Raw genomic sequence first — 22,697 nt, forward strand, 5'->3', positions numbered from 1 at the left:
GCGCGCTGTATCGAATTGCTTTGCGGCCCGGACCCGGTTCTGGTTTAAGGGTTATTTTGGCAATGATATTACAGGCTATATCTTTATCCGCTAAAACTAAACCTAACATATCTTCCTCATCGGATGTTAGACATTCAATTGAATCGTGTTATAATTGTGTAAAAAACACTATAAAATTAAGTCTATAAAGCAGTTATTCTCAACGCAGTGATTCTCAACTGGGTGCCATTTCCAATCCCCAACGGTGACGCGACATAATTGAGAATCTTTAGGAATCTGATTTTTGCTAACTCCTAACTTTTTGTTTAGCATTAGCGTGGAATAAATCCAATTATAACTTTCTACGTTGTGTAGAGTTGGTGAAAACCTCCCTTAACAAACATTTCTGCAATCTAACACAAACCTAAACGTAACCTCTACACTAACTAAGTGGTTCTCAAAATGTTTTTCTTGTAACACATTTGAAACAGTTTGTTAAATTTACAGTATAGGGAAATTCAAGTTGTCGCGCGAAACGCGAAAAATTTTTGACTATGTTTGTTTTGAACTGCAAAGTTTCATTTAGATTTAGAAGATGACGTGAAGCATTAAGAACAGACAAAAATGGTACATTGCTTGATATATTGGCGTTTATAAAGTTGTGGGGCGCGTTGACCCAAAAGTTAAGATTAAAATACGAAAAAATTTAATACAAAAAAACTTAGAATGTTTTTTTGGCTTTTTAAAGCTTTAAGTTACAGATGTGTTACTTGCGGTACAATATAAATCGGATATGGCATTAACTAAAACACAACATGGCATTAACCTAAATTAGGTTAACAAAATGCGAATCGGTATATTTCAGAGTTTAGAAAACGGTCGATTTTTCGCTCATACTTTAAAGACGGAATACTTTTGATGGGCTAAAAACATATAATAGTATTTATGCTAAGGTTGTTTAACATTTTGGAGAGAGTGTCACAGTGCAGAGGATGCTATTTTGTCTGTAAAGTTGCCGAAAATATACGAGAAAGAGATTCGTGTTTCGTGCAAAAGCGCGAAAACAATTTCTGTTTTAGTATTTCAAACAGGCTAAAAATCGAATTTGGCGGGGTCATGAGTCACGACTACATCCGTCCTTGAAAAGAGTGTTTACGACACAACCCAACATGTAGAAACCCGTCCTTATTTTCGCTTAGCCTAGGTATTTTAAGGAAAATAGGCCGCGGGCCGGATTAAACTGCTTGACGGGCCGGATCCGCCCAGGTCTGATCTAAAACTTACATATACACAATGTGTATTCTGTGATCAAGCCCTTGTGGAGTGGTACCAACAGCAAGGCATCTCGCGTAGCCTACTATATGTAGCCTTTCATAATTATATTACCTCAATTGAGTTTAGATTTTAGCCCATTTATCCCACAGTACTTTAGATGCAACTACGAAGCCTATTTAAACGAATATGCGCAACTATATGAAGCCTGTATGTAAAAAAACATATATGTGTAAATACAAAGCTTTTGTAATAAAAATATTGCAAACAATTCAACAGAAATAAAGAAAACTCACACTCCTTTCGCACGCGGTGCGCTATTACGTATTAAAGGTCTACAGGTGACTCTGAAGTTAGGTTACGAAACACTAATAGGTTAAGCGCGTGTTTTTTAGCTGTTCATTGTCATTGTTGACCGACACCACAACACTTGTTTTTGAATTTAGCAACTCAATTTTAAGATATATGCTTTTTGACATTTTTTTTTATTTCTTTTTTGACATTTTTTTCTTAAATATAATTTTTCTAACATGAATTTGTTTTGCCAACTTGAACCTCATGTGCTTAAACTATTGCCGCGTTTAGTTTTAATCGCGTGCATGTTGTCAGTTTAACGATTATATTGTTTGACCGTTGGACACTCTTTCGACGATAACTCATACAATAACGTTTTTATTTCAAAATTAGCGAAATCGTCTTTGGATGAGTCAAATAAGCGCATAAGCTCTTTCAAAGTAATATGCAAATCTTTTGCTGTTCGCGAGAATAGACGATGCCTTCGGCAAAATTACTTTGACTTTTTGAGCTCCGTTCGACACGTTTCTCATAAACAGTTTCGCCCGGATTAGATAGGTCACTCATACTTAACCTTCTGCACCGAAGTTAAAACGTTTTTTATTGAAATTTCTTACATACGCGAATGTAAATATGTCATTCACACAATTTAACCTCGCGTAGTTTTGCCATGATTACTAATAAAATTCACGAAACGGCATATGTTGCTCTTGAAAGCAAAACACATTTTTGTTTGACAAATGTGAATCGTAAAAACCACCGTGGTAGTTTTTGGATTGGATTAACAGCGGTTTTAGATTGGTGTTGCAACCGGTCCTTTATGCAGTTCGATGTTAACCGTTTGGCCATACTTTTGCCTTGTCAGTAAATAAACCATACAGAACTAGATAGGAGTCCTTCTACGATGTACACTTTTTCTATAAAGCTTCGGAAAAAAATTGGTTTGAAACATACCAAAGCAAACCATAGCAAACCAAAAAAGAATAGCGGCAAAAACAAGATACGTCCCGAAAATAAATTTAAGTATCACCCATACGGTTGCAGCGTGTCTATATCGTGCTGGTTCGGCCTAGGACCGTTAAATACCAAGCCAGCGAAGTCGCTAATCTGGAAAAACCACTTGTTGCTCAATATGTTAGAGAAGTAAAACGTGCGACAACGTACCGCATCGTAAGTGGCTGAAAACCAGCGTCTTCTGTTCTCGAAAAGCGAAGGCATCAGAACCGGTTTAGGGCCAGGAAAACGTCTGATGCTGACGGTAGCCGCATTTTCACCTCGGGCGTTGTGGTGGTAAACTGGTCATAGAATTAAGAGTAGCCTATGCACCGATCGGCTTTACAAACAAACACAAAGCCTCGGTACAGCACTTTACTAGCACAAAATGCAAACGTATATATAGATTTTGGCAATGGCAACGACACGACGACAATCTTGTTAACTAGTGCAATAATTATGGAAATAAAATCAGGCCTGCGTCCTTTCAGGTTTTCAGACCAAGTTTTAGTCCAGCTTTTCTTTCAAAGAAAACGCTGGTTTGAGGCCTGTGTGCTGTCCAGACTTAAAGAACTAGATAATTCTAGTTTTTTAATTCAACAATTTAGAGCAAAATGCCGCTAGTTCAAAATAAACTTATTCGTGAATTTCTTGTGTGCCCTAATTTGGATTTTACCAAAAATGCTGCTTTGTCCAATGGCATTTTTAGTCTCTTAGTTAAAGCAAAAAATTGGAATTAAAACTCTTTGGATGGGACGAAATTGTATGTGATTTTAAGAGTCGGAAAAGAGCTATGCTAAAAGGCGTAAATATCAGCACACACATTTACCATTCACATTCTTGTTAGAATATTTCGCGATTTAAATGAAGTTGATTGCGAAAATCAAAAGTAATTATAGTTAAATTTTTGAGAAGAATTCAGTAATTTTAATCTAATTTGCGAAAATGCGACTAATGATTTTCGTTTTAAACACAAATTTATATTTAAAATCTAAACGTTAAACCAAATATCTCCCTCGTGGCTTCTTCAGCATTTCTTAAGCGCCCTGTTGAAGTGCTTAACAAATTAATTTGCCGTAAAACAAGTATACATTAACTCTTGAACAATAACTCTTTGTTTTCCTGATGTGATTTTGGCCCCTTAACCTTGACCAGGGGCGGATCTAGGGGGGGGGGCGATATGGCCATGCCCCCCCCCCCCCAAACTAAAAAAGATGTACATTTTTTTTACTTAATAGGCACCTTATTTTCGCGGTTCTCTAGGTAGTATGGCCTATTTTTGCCAAAATAAGACATATTTTTAAGCTTTGTAATGGTGTACGAGCTTATGGCGCCATAAATGAATATTTCAAAAAAATTGTAAAATTCGTTTCGCGCACTCGCGCAAAGCGGCGTTTTTCAGATTTGCAGAGACGGCTCAAGTGACCGTACGCTGACCTCGACTATATAATAACTAACTTAAATCCAAGTACAATTAAAAGCTTTTTTGTTGTTAATGCAAATCTGTATCAGAAGATCAGAACCAGCCTGCCAATATACTTCATCCGGCCCGCCGCCTCTTTGACTAATTAGACACGAGTCCATTTTAAATACTTTTTGACTATTTTAAGTGTGTAAATGCGAAAAACTTTCGCACTTCGCGCCAATGATCTTTTTACATCCAGTTTTCAACGTTTTGATGCTCTTTTTGAACTAGATCAGCGCTTCTTTACTGTTGCGCAATGGAAAGCTGCCAAGTGTGTGGCGGACAAACGGAAAACGTATTCAAACATAATCGACAAATATTTTTTAACCATTTTTTTTAAATGTAACAAAACAAGAAATTAAAAAGAAATACCGGTATACCAAAAAAATCGCGCTCGCTTCGCTCGCCAGGTCTGCCCCAAATGGTTAACAAACACTAAAATAGATTAACTATAAAAATCTATCGCGTTTTCTCAAAGTAGTTTTATTACACTTTTTTAATAGTAGTAGGGGGGGGAACGACGTGTGGACTCGAATTTTAAACCAATTATACGCTTTTTTAGCGAATTTGCGCCAAGACTTAACTGCCTCCTTAAAGGTTATTATTATAAATACGTTTTAAAGTGCAAAAAATCCGAGACCCACCTGATTCACAATTGTTAAGTTGTAATAACACAAAATCTCATTTAACATATGTTGTGCGGCCCGCAGAGACCTTTCTGAGTTTGGTTTTGGCCCGCGACTACTACACAAAGGTTGCCGACCCTTGTGTAAGGATTTGAATAACCTATCTAATGTTAGGATTAACTCTGCATAGAGTTTTTTCTCATTTCATGAACCTTATTTGGCAAAAACCAACTACAGTAACTTAAAAATTGAGAGAAGTGTCATGAAAGAACCACAGATGACCGCAGCAGACAACGCTATGATTTTATTGCGACGTGGCCTCGGCGCTTTTTCGGTGGCATGTGCGGTTGCTCTCGCCTTTTCGGGAAAAAGCAAGATGTGTAGACAATAGACATGGTGGCGTCTTTCAGCGATATTCTTCATACCGGGTCAAACTAGGAAACCGGCCCACTGTAGAGGCTAACCTTTTCATGCTTTCAAAAGGTCTGTTTTTCGCGTTATTTTGCAGGAGTTAGTTTATTCGGCCAGCCGATGTTCGATTTACCTGAATTATGACGTCACGCAATGGTATACTTTTGTGACGTCATATCTGACAAAAATTCATGGCCCTCCCCAAACTGAAATCCTAGATCCGCGCCTGACCTTGACATGTTATACTGATGATGACACAAATGCCAAAACGTTTAAAACAGAAAAAGCAATTGCCTTTTTTAATGTTCTGGCTAATTTGTTGAAAATAATGTAGTTTATTGTTTGCTTTAAAATTATATTTGGTTCTTCCAATCCGTTTTACATTTTTTTATGATTCGAAGTCGTCAGCCAATGCTGTACCCTGCAAAGTTGAAGATACGACGAATTTTATTGCGCATTACGTAAAATTATTTTTTCACTTGACTGATCACTGACGGATTTGTAATGCTGGAGGCGTTTCTTGCAAACCAAAGGGTCATATCGCCTTTTTCTGCGGATCATTATTTTCAGCAATAGGCCGAATAGGTTTTACGTTTAAGATTAGTATATATGTAACAAGCTTTCAAATTCACTAAAAAGAACCTAACGGATATTGTTCCTAACAGATATTGTTTTTTTGGTTTCGTCAGGAATTATCCTAGAAACGTAGAAATCTACAAAAGAAAATGCAACGCTTATCTTTACCTTGTGTCTTGTCTGGCGCCCTGCTACTTATTTGGTTTGCAGTCGGAGGTAAGCCAAAGTTAATAATTTGCAATAAATAGCCGTCCACGTCCCGGTCATCTTAATATCAAGCCACACCATTTGCATCAAAATAAACTAAAAATTAATAAAACTGGCAGCCTATTAACACATTTTATCTTGATTCTTGAGCGATATTTTAATAAGCCAACAACGACAACGTAATGTTCAGCGAGAAAACTATTTTACAAGCGGGAATGAAGGTGAAAAACTTATTTTACTAAAATTATTTGAAAGCACTTCAATATGAGTCAAGTACTTAAGTTACATGAACCAAAGACGTAAGTTAAATTGCATGAAGGCCAATGCATGAAGGCCTGTTATATTTTTACATTTTTTATGTATCCACAGCCGAGCGCTGTATGGCCTTCGACTCGGTACAAACTGAAATTGATGTCAAATTCAGCCTTTTAGGCTGTGGAGATAATATAGTGTTAATTTTTGTGTGTTCAAGTAAACTCCAATGATAAACAGCGTTCTTTGCGCGATGAATTTGCTTTGGTTGCGTAATTGCACATCAGTTGTTTAAAAAATGGGATGTTTCTAAAGAATACATGAATTATGACGTATTTGTGACGTCATATGTCCCGCCAACCAAAACCAAAACATAATCTAAGTTACTCAAAACACAAGCCAAGTTACTTGAAATCAGTAAATAAAGTGCACTGACAACACTGAGAAATAATACTTGACACAACTTCTATTTAACTGTTTGTCAGGGTCTGCCCTAAGCTGTTGGAATTGCAAAAATGCGCCAAGCTTCGCCGAATGTGCTGCAACAGGAAATATGGAAACGTGCCACAAATATCAAGTAGGTGGCTGTCTTTCAGTTTAGTGTAGATTTCAGCGATACGTTTTTTGCCGACATTCGTAAAATAAAATGGGTTACCGTTTAATTTGGTTGGCTTTATTGAGGTTGATTCTGATTAGGATTTTCTCCAATATTCTTTTTTAAATATTTGGATAGTAGACAAAATTGCATTAACAATGCAAATACTTGGATTATATTAAATTAATTTAAAGTATTTTTTCCAATGTGTTATGTTTTGGTTTATTTACAAAAAGTTCAGTAAATAAATTTATGAACCCCAAAAAATGTTATTATATCGAATTAAGCCCAAACTAAGTTTAAAACTTAAAAGAAATCATTCGAATTAAGATACTGATGATGCTTTTAGTAGCAAAATATATTTATCTTATAACATCCAAATAAACTGATTTTCGGTTTACAAGTTTTGTACATTTTATTCTTTAACATTGATGTGCAACCAGAATCGTTTGTTTTTACCATTCAAATTCATGCAGATTTTCTTATCCGAATAAATAAAAATTCTGAATATTCAAATTAAGCCATTCGAATTAAGCCTGAACTGTTAGTATGTTAAAAAAAAAGTCAGCCAAGAATTCGAACTTGGCTGGCAATACAGTAGGGGATGACTTGTCTATATTTACAAACTGCATGTAATTACAATTAAACTTATTTAATCTTCTGTTTTTCAATGGTATTTAACATTACTTATTCTCAAAAACAGACCTGGGCAACATACGGCCCGCGGCCCGCCAAGCAGTTTAATCCGGCATATTTTCAATAAAATACATAGGCTAAGCGAAAACCAGGGCAAGTTGACAGATCTTGTCAAGACCCCGCCAAATTCGATTTTTAGCCTGTTCTAAATGCTAAAACGGAAATTCTTTTCGCGCTTCGCGCGAATCTCTTCTGTGTTGCTCGTATGTTCCACGCGAATTTTGGGCAACTTCACAGACAAATAGCGTCCTCTGCTCAGTGGCACTCTCTCCAACGAAAGTTTAACAAACTTAGCATAATATTTAAAATATATATAAATATTAGGCTAAGTTTGTTAAACTTTGTAACATATCGGTAACTTAAAGTTTTAAAAAAGAAGAAAAAACATATAGGTAAGATTTTCTGTACGAAATTTTCGCGTATTTTAATCTTAAGTTTTGAGTCAACGCGCCCCACAACTTAATAAACGCTAATATATCAAGCAATATACATTTTTAGTCGGTGCCCAATGCGTCACGTACCATCTAAATCTAAATTAAAGTTTGCATTTTCAAACAAACATATTCGCAAATTTTCGCGCGACGTTTCGTGACCTTCTTTAAATCCGACTTAAATTGCACATTTTCGCACAACTCTAAACGTAATAACAAATTGGTTGATTATTTGTTTTACACCGTCAGAGTATGACGTCATATTGTATGTATTTTAGATCCTATATTTGACCCGGCCCGCCACAATATTTTAGATTTCTCATGCGGCCCGCGGCTAAAAATAATTGCCCACCCCTGCTCAAAAACAAGCTTTCTAAAGCACTGAAAAAAAGCAATTCTTTGCCAAAAAAGCTGATACGTCTGCACTAAACTAAGCTTTATTATCTTAAACTATTGTTAGTTCTGATATTTAGTATGCTTTTGAAAATTAAGTTATTTCATAAAACACTGGGAGCCTTCGGGAGACTAACTGAATCAGTCTTTCATTTAGGGATTTGCCCAGGCTAAAATTTAAAGAACTGGATGTAAATAGCAGAGTTGCAGTTTTGAACCAAATTGGTGTTTTGCAGTTTTCTTTAATTTTTAAAGAAGAGTTTATATATTTGTTTTTGCGTGTACTTCTCACTGTGTTTTCTGTGGTCCCGCATAGTTAAATTATAACATTAAACTGGCATTAAATAAAAAAATAAAATAAAAAAAAAGTAATACGTCCTGCGTAACGTTACTGATTACCACAATTGCCCCCGCCGCTAGTAGACCCCTTATAGAGGTCAAAGCCCTTGCCTTTTTCGGTTCTCTAGCGCCAACTTGTCGCTTCGTATTTTCGCCAGCTTTCAAAAGCGCAAGTGCACAACCCAGTGTTTTCAAAGCTTTCTTTTTTGTGCCTTGTTCTCTTTTTTTTTAATTATTCTCTCTTCAAAAAAATTGTGCAACTTGGGATTTAGTTTGTACATGGACGGGTGACCACCTAGGAACACCAATTGATTTAGGCAAAAACAATAAAATTGCTTCGAGTTGAGATGAAACGTTGAGACGAAAAGTTCGTCTGTTCCGCGTTTTTTTATTGACCCACAGTTTGTGTCTTGCCCAGCACACTTTTTCTAACTTGTGATTTACCTTATTTATTTTAACAAATCAAGACGCCCTGTTCTTCAGGTTTGTTCAACAGAGGTACGCAAGGCAAATAACGTTATCAGCATCTGGAAGGGTTGCAAGCAAAGGAAAGCTTGCGTGTACCAGCGATTGCAGGTGATATGTATAGCTTAATATTTCACAAGTATTTTTTGCAGTGTGACGAAATTGAATAGTTCGACAAGCTTGAAGGTTGACTTTACTTTTTTTTTCGCCCTTCCTTCATAGTTAGACTTGACATACGTATTTTGCTAAAAAATGACTTGTTTCATATATATATAATAATTTGTTATGAATTCTTCTTATATCAATACATTTTGCTAAATGATTTTTAGTTGGGCCGATTAAGTTGTGAAATTGATTTGTGGAAATATTGTACATTAATTTACCCAAAGTTATTAAGGACACTAATACAATATATAAGAAACGTAATTACAAAGAGATGTGGATTTATCCATCGAATTAGTGACTGACGTTTTACCAATTAAATTTTAGTTGACTTCCAATGGCTTGGACACCGACTTTTCTTGGGCACTTGGGACTAATATGTTAGTTGTTTAAATTTAACTGGTGTCGATTTGAGTCATAAATGATTTCCATGGCCAACGTATCCTGAAGAACGTTCTTCATTGTTGAAAAAACGAACGACTTGACTAAAGTGAACTTAAGGCACTGTTTTCAATAGACTTGACTTGGCTTAAACATTATGGGCAAAATAATTTGACTTGACTCTTTTGGAAAAATTACTTGGGGTGAAATAAAGTGCTGTCATTAAGCATTTTTTTAAGTTAAGTTATTTATCTCAATTTGTGCATGTATAAATATTAGCTTGCTATATTTCGCGTTTATGTTGTTTTTTAGTTGAGGTATTGTTCATAACTGAACGAGTTTACCAATTGTAATACTTCGACGTTTAATTTGTTATGACACGAACGTGACTTGGATTTGACTTACTTTAATTATGACTTGACTTGGACGTGAGTTATTTTACAAACGACTTGCTTTAAACTTAAGCTGTATAACAAATGACTTAACTGGGACTTAAGTCGTTTGAAAGAGGTTTGTTTACAACACTGGTTCTTGTCGATAATACAAAACCAGCAGCTCCGTCAAATATTTTAATCATTTGTTTTCGATCGGTTTAGGACGCTTCAAAAGCGTTAATATCAAAAGCCTCGTTAACGATTTCTTTTTCGTCAGAACTGGGCAAGAACTCCATACAAGTGCAACAGCGACCGCGACCAATCACAGTGCTGGTGCTGTTGTGACACCGATTCGTGCAATAGCGAAGAAACATGCGAGGGTATTCTCCTTGTCTGGGTGTCCACGTGAAGGCACTTGTATTTAAACAGTTTAATGCAGGGGTTCCCAACCTGTGGTACGCGTACCACTAGTGGTACGCGAAGGTTTTTCAGGTGGTACGCGAATAGCTTTCGTTTTTTTTGAGAAAACCCTGGATTCACAATTTTATGTTTTGTTTATCTGCTTTTGTTTCCAGAAAAAAAAATTTCCGAAGCCCATTTCTATTGTTACGTAACTATTTCTATTGTTTCGAAACAATGCGATCTTCAAAACACAGAATATGTCGATTGTCGACAAGGAGCTCTGTTGCTTTGCAAAGCGTAGGTTACAACGCTGTGGGACAGTGGGCGTTAATTATGTCAAATGATTGCTCTTGATAGATTTAATCAACTGTTTTATAGCTTAAGCTACAAATAGCGTTTAATAATGCTAGTTGTAAGCTAAAAATAGATCAAATTATGAATCGATTAAATTAAGTGTTTTGCAAGAAGTGGTACGCATGACACTACAGAGCGTCCAAGTGGTACGACATCGTAAAAAGGTTGGGAATCCCTAGTTTAAGGGCTTCATTTTTAGGGTGGAAATAGTACGCGATGAAAATTTTTTTAACCTTTCTTTGCTAGAACTTTTTTCGCAAACATATTTGTTTAAAGGAAAACACGCCATGGAAAGGGCAGTTTATTCGAAAATCACTGAAATAGTAAATACTTTGTTTTATAGATAACTGTGATATCGCTTTTATGTAGATCGGTTAGCTTCACTCCCAGAGTTTTTGATGAAGTGATATTTGGTTTTGATGTACTAAAGTTATCCGATACTTTCTAAACCGAACCCTGATATTTCGAATAAGCAAACTTGAACAATTCAACTAAATAACGTTTGTCGTTAATTAAAACATTGATTTAACGCCTTGTCAATAAGTATACTTTATTGGCAATATATCCATTAAAAAAAATAGTTTGCAAAATAGAAATAGGTGCCGATCTGCTACCAAAATGAAATTTGAGATCTATTTGAGGGATTTATTATAACATAGTATAGGTTAAAAACTGAAGCCTGACGTGCATCTCTATTTAAAAACATTGGTCGGAAAAACGTGGGCCGCAGAGCCATTTTTACTGACAGCGATTTACTTTTGAATAGCTTAGTGTTATCATGTAGCCGTACATTCATTGCACTTTAAATTTGGTGTGGCTAGAATTTTTAAATTGGCTCAACTGCGAAAGGCCCACGTGCCAAATGTGGCCCTGAGAGCCTGTCAAACTATATTTTTGGCAACTTTAACTACAAGTAAACGAAAGATTTTTCAAAGTTTGCGCGTATATTCTTCGGTTTATAGTATGTTTTACATTATATATGACAGTGGTTTGAGTACAAGGCGCCGTGTAATATTTCACCTTGAAATCAAATATCCCGAATCCGGCACTGTTTCGTAGTGGTTTTACGAAGTGGACCTTTAATAGCCCTGAATAGAGTACTTTAGGCCGCGACACAAAAGGTTGCCGAGCACTGATTTAAAACATCGCGTGCATTTTTGGCCAGTTACCACCTTTACATGCAAGACGCCATCGCTTGAGCTTGATCACGGAGAAGCAAGTTGCACCAACGCCAGTAACCTGGGATCGTTATGCAGCTACCGATGCACCGGCGACGGGTACCACGGCTTGCCGCTGACAGACTCGAAACGCGATCGCCTGTGTCTCGGAAACGGACAGTGGAGCGAAAAGAAGCCTTGCTGCGTTTGTAAGTGGTTACGACGATTAGGGATGTGTGTTTTAGGAACGAAACGCCGCTTGCGGCATAACCCAGAAAACAGTTGAAAAAAACTAATATGAAGTAGTAGAACAGAGCTTCTTAAGTTTGGCGATCTGTTGAAGGTGTCAATTGACTTTTTTTGTGAAGAAGTACATTTTTTTATACTATCAACGGTAACTATCCTCTTTCTTATGCCAAAACAGCTTTTCCGGTATTTAAATATAGGCTACTGCGGCTACCAGGCATAGTATACCACAAAAGAATATATTCCATTTTTGCCCTAGGCAGGATGCCTTCATTATTTGTTGAAAGTCCATTTTAAATAAGCTAAAAAGAGTTGCGTCGATTTTTAGCAATAAGTTACAGATAAATTTGTTTAAGGTCTTGCCAATGACGAGGTTCTGTTCCTGTGCGTTTGACACATAGTGCACTAGAAATGCTGCCTTACATTATTTATCCAACGTAATACATGCATATTTATTCTCACTTGTAGTGTCATGTCCCCCTTATGCTCCTTTGGATGTGGCCGCTGTGGTTCAGTTCAACAACGCAGAGAGCCATCGCAATCGAGTGAAGAGCTTCGGCGCCGCGTTCACGTAAGAACTAAAACACTTACCATAAAAAAATGCCGTTTTGTTAAGTGTGAAGAATGTTTTGACAAATACTGAAAAATGTACAACTCTATCAAAGTTTTAACGCCACAGCTACGTAAAACCAAGCGAAAATTATAATGATTTAATTTTGTAGAACAGACATTTCTCATGAAAGTTGCCCGTTGACGGGACTAAAGCATATATTTGCGACTCCCTTTGTATCAATTGGCCAGGACAAATCCAAAGTCACGTTGTGCAAAATTGACTTGCTTTAATTCATACACTTTCGTTTGAGCAAATACATCAGGTTGATTTCGCTATTGGGAATAGTCGGGTTTGAATGCTTTGCTTTGATTCCAGAAACATTGAACGGAGCGACGAATATTACCGGCACTATAGAGTCCTGTACCACGATAAAGTTTACGAACGTCTCCCGACTAACTCCAATGGAAGTGGTGGTAGTTATCAGGTCCCAGGTATGAGAGACTCAATATAGGATAAAGCAAGGCTGTGCGACAGTTTGTCGAGAATTTAATACAATTTGTCTTTATATTTAGTGTCACCTGATCACCCTATATTTAGAATTCGACAAATACGGCTATATGTGCAAAGGTATGTAGGGCAGTGGTTCTGAACCACTGGTCATGATGCAGCGTTAAGCAATTGTTTTCGGCATAAGGCCGCTGGAGAAACAAAAAATGTCTCGAAGCTCCGGGGTCAAAAGCAAGATTTAAAATAAACATAATATTTTCAAATAAATTTACAAATAAGTTGAGAATCACAGGTACATGTGTTCGACAACTGTGATCTAGGCATTCTGAAGCTGCTGTTTGACCAACGATCACGGCTTGCATATTAATAGTACACCAAAATCCATCGCAGACTAACCAAACTTGTCGATCAATAATAATGTAAGCAAGACAGGCTAGAAAAACAACTATACCTTAGTGTACTGGTTTTTAAAAGATAGACATACATAGGGTTGTTTTAACAAATTGATTAAAGTAGCAAGAAGTGGATGCCAAACAGGGGTAGTATAATCAATAAAAAATCTAAAACCTAACAAAACGCCAAGTTATATTTCTGAAAAACGTTAATGGCGAATAAACGGCGCGCCGTATCGAATTGCTTTGCGGCGCGGACCCGGTTCTGGTTTAAGGGTTATTTTGGCAATGATATTAGAGGCTTTATCTTTATCCGCTAAAACTAAACCTAACATATCTTCCTCATCGGATGTTAGACATTCAATTGAATCGTGTTATAATGGTGTAAAAAACACTATAAGATTAAGTCTATAAAGCAGTGATTCTTAACCCGAGTGCCACTTCCAATCCTCAACGGTGTCGCGACATAATTGAGAATCTTTAGGAATTGATTTTTGCCTAACTCTTACAACTTTTTGTGTAAGATTAGCGTGGAATAAATCCAATTATAACTTTCTACGTTGTGTAGTGTTGGTGAACATTGTTCCTGTTTCGTTTATTGTGGCATTATAGTGAAATTAGCTACGGAAAATTTTAGTAGGGGTGCCGAAATATATTTATTATTTCTGGGGTGTGCCGCTAGCCATAAAAGGCTGAGAAACGCTGCTATAAACCTTTAAAAAATAGCATTACCCTTCCAACGCATTTTCCCGCGCTTTTCAGACAACGACGTGGTAAACACGGGAGCCGCGCTCACTTATGTGCTCAACGTTGTGGTGCCGCAGTTCCACGTGGGAAGAAAGCATTCCGACGTTGTCTTTCTGGGCGTCGAGAGGTCGTCGGACGATGACGTCACAGGACCGGCTGCGTCACTGAGGAACGAAGGGGTCGACGTGAGTTAGCGTTGTTGCGATCATCTTTAGATAAATCGCCAGGATATTTTACCTTAAGCAATCCAATAAAGTAGAGGGCTGTGGATTCGGAGCCGGTTTACTAGGTTGGAGTCGGAATCGAAACTCGCGTAAGACCCAGTGGTGGGATTCAGCCAGTTCGCAACGGTTCTGTGGAACCGTCTCACGAAATTTTTTGAGATAGCGAACTGGTTAGCATTACTGTCAATGGATTTTTGCATCTTATCTGTTACACCGATTGTTAAGATCCAAGTAGTTCACGTGTTTTGTTTTTTTTTCAAAATGAGCAATAGTCAAGTCGCACATAACATAGTGTTAATTTTTTAATTGTAGTAATTTTCCTTTGTGATAGTTTGTCTTAAACTTGAATTGTTGCGTCATAAGTACAAGTCATGAGACGGCTGCTGCTTTTTAGTGTGGCTGTTCGCAGTGGTGGAATTCAGCCGGTTCTAACCTTACGCTGGAACCTGGGGTTGCCTTCTGTTATTGCAACTACTTTAATTATTTGCCGAAAAATATCACTTTTTATAACAGGACTGGATGAAAAATATGACTTTTGTAATAGAACCGGCTGACGAAAAAAATGAAAGAATATACGAGGCACTTCTCGAGTCTAAAGTACGACATTCGCTAGCGCAGTTGAAAGTTAGGAGCCGATTAGGCCGCACACTGTAAATCGTAAACTTGTAAAAGTTGTATAGCAGGGTTGAATTATGTGATAGTATGCCACCCGTAGTACGGTAATAGGTGGGCTCGAATGATAGTCAAAGCATGCGGTTGAAGCTAGACACGGAACTAGGCGGAGTCAGCTAACTTGGCTGTACCTGAGACTATAGTGAGTTCGACTCGACTGTGTTTTTGCCCGGAGTATGACCCAGTGGTCAAACATTAAGTGCGAAAAAGAAGATTGGGTTGGTTAGTTGCAATAAATTAAAGCGAACTATAAAACCGTGGTACATTATTTGAACCGCCAGGGTTGGCTATCAAAACAGTCATGAGTATGTCTTGGATTTTGCCTGGTAAAGAACTGTAACACTCGTTCTGTGCCCAGAGCAAGTCGTTCTAAAGTGGAACTTTGTAACTGAGGTTCGATAGACCCCTATGGTTTCAATCGTAACATTTTTTATTTACAAAAGTATAATATCGTTTGTTAAGATCAACAAAACTCTGGTTGCTGAATGAACCCACAAAAACAGGTACTATTTACTGCGTACAACGGAATAATGAAAATAAATCTATATTAAATGCAATGTATGGAATATTATTTAAGCCTTTTTAATTTGGGCGCAATTTGCTGGGTACAGCTGAACATCGGAATAAGTAAGAGTTAATACCTTGTTCTAAACTTGAATCAATCCGTCTGCTCGGAAAACCGTTAAGTTAAGCCGAACTGTTGACGCATGTTTACCAAACGATATGAAACCCATGAACAGGCATGTGTTGTACGGTCTTTTAAACCTAATACACCATATATAAGAGGTTCTTAAACTATGAGTCGCAAATTTCCCAAGGGCGTCGAAGAAATTAATCCGTTTAGTAGAAACTCAATTGCGTTAATAAAATGACTAACGGATAAAATTATACCCCGACCAAATTAAGTGTTACGAAAACATGTAGAGCAACTGATTATGATTTTCTCAAACAAACCAACAAATAAGTGTAATTTGGAGTAAAACAAATTTTCAAGTTAAGTTTGGTGCGTTCAAGTCCAGTAAACTTATTCAAGGGGTGACAATGCAAAAACTTTGAGAACGATAGTCATAAATTTTTGCGGTTCGTGTAATCGACGCTCCGCGAAATTACTTCCATGCCCAGATGTTTCACAGGTTTAAATCTGCGACGTGCTATACAAATTTTTCAGTCCGGAAACCAGGCATACTTAACTGTAGTGCAAAATTCTCCATCTCACTTGGTCATTTGAGACCGTTACAATTATTACCTCGAGCAGATACGGAATTAGTCCTTTGCGATATATTAATTTTAACCTTGTGGCTTCGCAACGCGGCAGTACGGAATCGTGCTTCACAAATAGTGGGTTGAACTTTAACTTGAAATACCGTAATTATTAATCGCAGTACATCTTACACTCCACTGTTATGCGACTTTCTTTTATTACTTTTAAAGTTATTTTCCTCTTGTTATTTATATATTTGCGTTCAGAAATGTCTTAACCTTCGGTGCTTTAACATTCCACTAGCACAGTGGTCCCAAACTGTGGGCCATGGCCCAGGAGTGGGCCACAAAACTATTTTCATTGAGCCATAGAGCTATTTTAAACATTGTAACTTAATATGTTATGTTTTACGAAAATAGCTGTAATCTTTATATAGAACTTTCATATTTAGAACTTTAATAGGAACGAGGCTATTTTTGGCTATTTTTAAACTATAGGCCTATACGTAAAGGCAAAATCTCACGACACATGTTTGTTTCGCTACGCAGTTAGCAAGGCAGTTTACTTTAAATTCAATTTATTGTCATCGAGATAGTTAATTCCAATCTAAAAATGAACCGGAACTAAATAGGTATTATTAGGATGTTGTTAGAATCAATGTCTTTATCGGGAAAGTCCGACTATGAATAGGCGTAAATTTGAATTGCAAAAAGGTAGCGGCACACGGTGGGCCACAAACTGTTTTATGGAAAAAAATTAGGCCACGGAAAATAAGTTTGGGAATCACTGTGCTAGCATCTTAGGCCACTCTCTTTTTGTCGCTAAATAAATCGAAGTGACGTCATCAAGCTATCAGTGTCAGACAAAATTGTTCTCGACATCGTCTTTGTTAAATGTTTACGGTCCGGAATAAAATTTCAAAGGTGACGTGTTTTGTCAATCTCGTAAACGAACGAAACATTGTGTTTCCAGATCTACTACATTTTCTTTGAGAGCGCCGAGCACAGAATAAACATGACTGAGGCAAGACTTGTTGCTTCTTCGGAAGATCACATCATCAGAATAAGACGAAGAGACAAGCCGGACATGTCGAAACTCTACACTAATGCCCTTAACGTGGCTTGCGACTATCCTTGCCCTTCCGCCGATGAAGAGTGAGCCAAGTCTGGCTGTTAAATGGGAGCAGTGAAAATGCTCAGGGTGTGCCATTGTAACCGAATAACCACCGCTCACCACAGTAACTAACACATCCATGTATATCGTTGTCACACTTCGTAATACAGTTTCACATGTAGCTTTCGTTAGAGTTTGTCGTAATTTTGGAAGTAAATCAACGAGGGAACGTTCTTACGGGCCGAGCATTATAACAGGTGAACTTTGCTAGAAAACTCACCTCAACTATAGTTCTTAAGTTTTTGCAGGCGCGCACTACCTTCAGTAATGGATAGGGTGAAATCATGTCAAAGAATCATGTCAAAGTATTAACAACTCGCGTGCCAAACATTTTTCTATGTTAGTTTCGCACTGACAATCAGGGCTGCGGAGTTAGTTAAAAACAACCCGAGTCCGACTCCGGCCAAATATGAGGTTTCATCGCGATCCGAGTCCGACTCAGCCTCGGGGGCCCATGCCCCCCCAAAAAAAAATTATAAATATCTTACTCTTAACAATTTGTTTTGTAGCATTTATGAGCAGTGCACAACAGTCGATCACAAGCATGCCACACCTTCAAATGTCATGCATTGTTACGTCACAAACGATGTAGTTAATATAACGTTTGCTATACAATAATGTAGTTTTACTTCTTTAAAACAATTTTTGCTCTTTGACTGTATTTTGAGTATTGCGGTAACACTCCAGTCAGTTGCTGCTCGAAACGGTTTGTTAGCATTGTTATTTGTGTTCGTTACGGCAGTTAATACAATGGTGAAAAATTCCAACGTTTTGGCCCCCCCAAAAAAAGTTTCGGCTGGCTAAGCCACTGTCTAAAGGTGGTCCAAGGTTAACAGTATCGCGGGCCACAATATTTCTTTGATATACTTGGCTAGCCACATAAAGTAGGCTATATATGCGACATGCGTGCTAGGAGCGATCAACGATTTTCGTAAGGTATGAAACATTTGAAGATAACGACAAAAAGCATCGCCAAAAAGTAATGTGATAATGAGACTGCTGGCAAAATGGTGCGCGCGAAGCGCGAAAAAGTTACGTATTGACAAAACAGAATACTGCATTTATAAGCGTAGAATGTTTAAACAGAATACTGCATTTATAAGCGTAGAATAACTAGATATATTTGGCTAGAATTGCACGATGGAAAGGTCCAGTGCGTTAACCTTTAGTCACGGTGAAATCCTGTAAAACAATACTTTCCCGAAGCGCTATATCTTTCATCGTTCATTTATACCTCAAAGTGGCAAAAATAGTAATTTATATAGGGTCGTACTTTTTATGTTATGTTTACTGGTCCATTAAAAAAAAACGCAAATGTAACCTACAAGTTCGCAAAACAGCCATTTTGGAAAGTTCAAACCAGTCTGACAGATACAAAAATTAGGCGCTCTTGCCACCCCTGGATTAAAACTTGATGGGTGATAGTAAACCGGTTAATTTATTTAATAATGTAACTAGGCCTACAATCAAACAATTGCAATATGCTTGCCGATGATCGTTGGTCAGTTATATTTCTTTGATTAAATCCTCAACTTTACGTACTACAATAATTCAACAGTGCTTCGCGGGCCACAAAAAATGATATCGCGGGCCACATGTGACAATAGCATTTATGTTTCAGAGGACGTTCTCGCGGAACCCTTGAAACAACTGCGTTGAACCCCAAGAGCTCGATCGAATCCTGGTTAAAACATACTGACCTATGTGGATGTTCCAAAAAAAAATTCTTAATTTGAAAAAAGAGAGATATGTTTAACAGCAGCCGCAATATTATTCGACTTGTGCTAATTTCCCTAAACTCTCCATAAGACGCAAAAGCTGCTCGCGTACCACTATAGTAATACGTGTGGCACAGTTAAAGACCAATGGTAAGTGCTTCCCAACAATTTTACGCGGCGACCAAATAAGCTCAATATAATTGCGAAGTTTCAGCGAAACATTTCTATTCACCGAACTTTTGTAATCCTTAAAAAGTGACACAAATAAGAGATTAAGGTGTATAAATTAAAAAGAGAGTTCTTCCGACAATTATTTATTCTGTGCCGACGTTCCGATAACCTATCCAGGTAATCTTCTTCGCGACATATTAACTTGTACCCTTGCAGAAAGGTATATATACAGTGAAGAAAACGACGAAAAAACAAGGTGGCAAAAACGAGGCGAAAAAGGGAAACAAGGCGTGAATAACGTGGAAACGCGATAACCGGCTGCAGCTTTCTAATGGCCACTACTGCACAAAAATATGCGAACTTACAACGTGTATAAGTTCGCATAGAATTTATATGAAGCATTCCTTCGTTTGGCGTCTCCAGTTTTCCCAATAACGGAACAAATATGGCTCAGAAGCGATTTCAAAAACATCGAACCACATTAACTGCTGCAGTCGGCAAAACAACAAAAAGCGTGGTTTATTTCGGGCGCGACTCATGGGTTAACAAACAATAGTCGAGATGTGGTAACAAGTACTAGATAGCCGCTAAACCAGGGGTTCCCAACCTGTGGTACGGGAAGGTTTTTCAGGTGGTATGCGAGTAGCTTCCGTTTTTCACAAAACCCTGGATGCACAACTTTATATTTTGTTTATCTGGTTTTGTTTACATAAAAAAAATTCCCCGAAGCTCATTCTGAATATTACGTTACTATTCCCATCGTTTCGAAACAATGCGATCTTCAAAATACAGGCCATGTCAATTGTCAATAAGGAGCACAGTTGCTTTGCAAATCGTACAACGCTATGGAACAGTGGGCGTTAATTATGTCAAATAATTGCTCTTGATAGATATAATCTACTGTTTTATAGCTTAAGCCACAAATAGCGTTGAATAATACTAGTTCTAAGCTAAAAATACATACACACATGATTCGATAAAATTAGTTCTTCTGCAAGAAGTGGTACGCGTGACACTAAAGAGCATCCAAGTGGTACGAGATCGTAAAATGGTTGGGAATCCCTGCGCTAAAATCACTGCTTAATGGAGCAGATATCAGCGAGACAACATAAATGTTCCTTGCCCACGTCCGCTTTCAGGCGGCAGCTCATAAATTACCGGCGAACTACAAGCTACGATGGGGATTTCTGCGGTAAGATCAGATTTCGTTCCCAGTCCTATTCAAGATGACGAATTATAGTTATCGGCTTCGTAGTTGTACAGTCCTTTGCACATTGCCGCATTTATTCTTGGTCGCAGCATATACTGACTTAAGATTGTCGCAAAGCGCCGACGCTAGGCAAGGAGTACATAACGTTAGACCAGCTTTTTTTTATGTATAAGAGTCACGCGCAGTTTGACGGTTTTAGTAAAAGGCGTGATACAAGCTTGCAGAAATATGCACCAATTAGTATGTGTCAAAGTAATAAAGAGTTGTTCCTCTAATTAGGACTTGACTTGAGCAACCGAGGCCTTGGATGTCTAGGACTTGACTTGTTATTTATTCGAAAAGACTTGACTTTGATTCAAGTTGTTATACGAATGACTTAATTAGGACTTTGCACCTTGCACACTGCCTTTTAAGAGGTATTTAAAGTGTCAAAATATTCTTTTTTTTTTGGTAAAAAAAAAACATTTCTGGTATTTCAAATACTAAACGAAACGTCCGTTAATGTAATACGTCTACCATCCTTCCAATTTTAATAGCTTTAAAGTTTCTTCTCAGGTGATCTAGATCAGCGTGGCCAACTTCTTTTCATCGCGGACCAAAAACATTTTTTTTTATCTTGCGGGCCACTGTTTTTAAATAGCGATTCTTAGGCTTATTGCTGGCAAATTATGCATAGCCTATTGCAGTGGTTTGAACGTTGTTTAGCCGCGCCCCGCTTTGGTAATTTTCCTGAGCCTTTCGCCACCCTACAAAAAGCAATTCGGCATTTTCATTTTTTTCGCTTACAGCGCTGTAGGGGAGTGGTATAAAACCTAAACGAAACCATTAAAATCAATGCAAAAAAGTTTAAATATTAACTTGGAGCTCGCGCCTCCCTAGGCCCACCAGGTTAAGAACCGCTGACCTATGGCATATATACTAACTTTATGAAATGTACACCTTTGTTCAGCTACGGTAGATATAAAATCACAAAGGAACATTTATGAAGTTTTTTTCACAATTAGAATAACAAAAAATGATATTGCTAGATTGCAGCAAAGCTGACTATCAGTTCGCGGGCCAAAAAAGCGGAACTCAGGGGGCCCGGCAGTTGGACCACACTGATCTAGATATTCATACTGTACTGTGGAGGAAAGCCACAGTCATGCAGATCAGTGCTGGTCAGCGAGCCATACTGTAGTGCATTGGTCGGCAAACTTTTTTGTCGCAGCCCAAAGTACTATTTTTAGAGTTATTGAAGGCCCACTACACGCAAAACCACTAAGAAAACAGAGAGGCAAATTGTTTTTCGAAATACTTGTTGTTCTCGAACGAACTCGTTCGCAAATATGAAGGTAAAATCCAGTTGTCGAGAAACTTGGGGTATAGAAAATAAGCCACGAGGCGTATAACTGATGCACAAAAGATTAACGCTATATCCTCTCCACAGCTGAATGGCAGCACCCGTCATCACATAAAAAGAGTCATAATACAATGGCCATATTACAAAGTTAAATAGAAAATTACATTAACTAGATATGTTTTGGTAAAAATTGCATTTTGTAAGGAATCTAAGTCCACTCAGTGTAAGGTTGTAGACACCAAGAAAATGTGAAATATTACACGGCGCTTTGATGCCAAAAAGACTACCATGACCAAAGGTAACAAACCGATTAGGTTGGTATTAGTGCATTTTATCAACTGTGACAGAATACATTTTTCTCGCCCATGTTAGATTTTTAAGCTGCGAGAAACGCTTTACTGAAATACCAGTGATTATTTTTTTAGTCTCGTGCATTGCTAATTGTAAGGTATACGAAGTTAGTGGGAGGTGTTTAACGGTATACAGCTAAAAAAAAAGACTGAGGAGCACTGGTCAAGATTCGCTAATGTTGTACAAAATTGCGATCTAGTTTTACCCACCCCCGTAAAAACACTTTGGTGCGCCTATAGTCCTCTATGTCCCAAGCAAAGCCGATAAATCTGTACTTTCTTTACCCCTGTTTATCTTAAAATCCCCAGCGCCCACAAACCGATTGACTTTACACCCACCCTATACTCACACACATACTTGAAGCTA

At 37.7% G+C, this 22,697-nt stretch overlaps 1 protein-coding gene across 1 annotated transcript; it reads left to right on the forward strand.

Annotated features, from left to right (window-relative positions):
- The first annotated feature begins 5,662 nt into the window (after window positions 1-5,662).
- Window positions 5,663-17,810, forward strand: LOC146145572 (uncharacterized). Its single transcript, XM_083389958.1, has 9 exons — window positions 5,663-5,832; window positions 6,561-6,652; window positions 9,013-9,105; window positions 10,189-10,291; window positions 11,833-12,033; window positions 12,539-12,641; window positions 12,999-13,114; window positions 14,285-14,454; window positions 17,339-17,810. Exons 1-9 carry the CDS (start codon window positions 5,766-5,768, stop codon window positions 17,522-17,524), a joined length of 1,131 nt encoding a protein of 376 aa, XP_083246084.1. The 5' UTR covers window positions 5,663-5,765; the 3' UTR covers window positions 17,525-17,810.
- The last annotated feature ends 4,887 nt before the right edge of the window (window positions 17,811-22,697 follow it).

The sequence above is a fragment of the Ascidiella aspersa genome, chromosome 5 (genome assembly GCF_963924565.1).
Source record: "Ascidiella aspersa chromosome 5, kaAscAspe10.2, whole genome shotgun sequence".
Taxonomy (NCBI): Eukaryota; Metazoa; Chordata; class Ascidiacea; order Phlebobranchia; family Ascidiidae; genus Ascidiella; species Ascidiella aspersa.

Coding starts and splice junctions, on each gene's coding strand:
- LOC146145572 (XM_083389958.1), top strand. CDS start 5,766: ATGCAACGCTTATCTTTACCTTGTGTCTTGTCTGGCGCCCTGCTACTT. Junction 5,833..6,560: donor TATTTGGTTTGCAGTCGGAG/GTAAGCCAAAGT, acceptor ACTGTTTGTCAG/GGTCTGCCCTAAGCTGTTGG. Junction 14,455..17,338: donor TGAGGAACGAAGGGGTCGAC/GTGAGTTAGCGT, acceptor TTGTGTTTCCAG/ATCTACTACATTTTCTTTGA.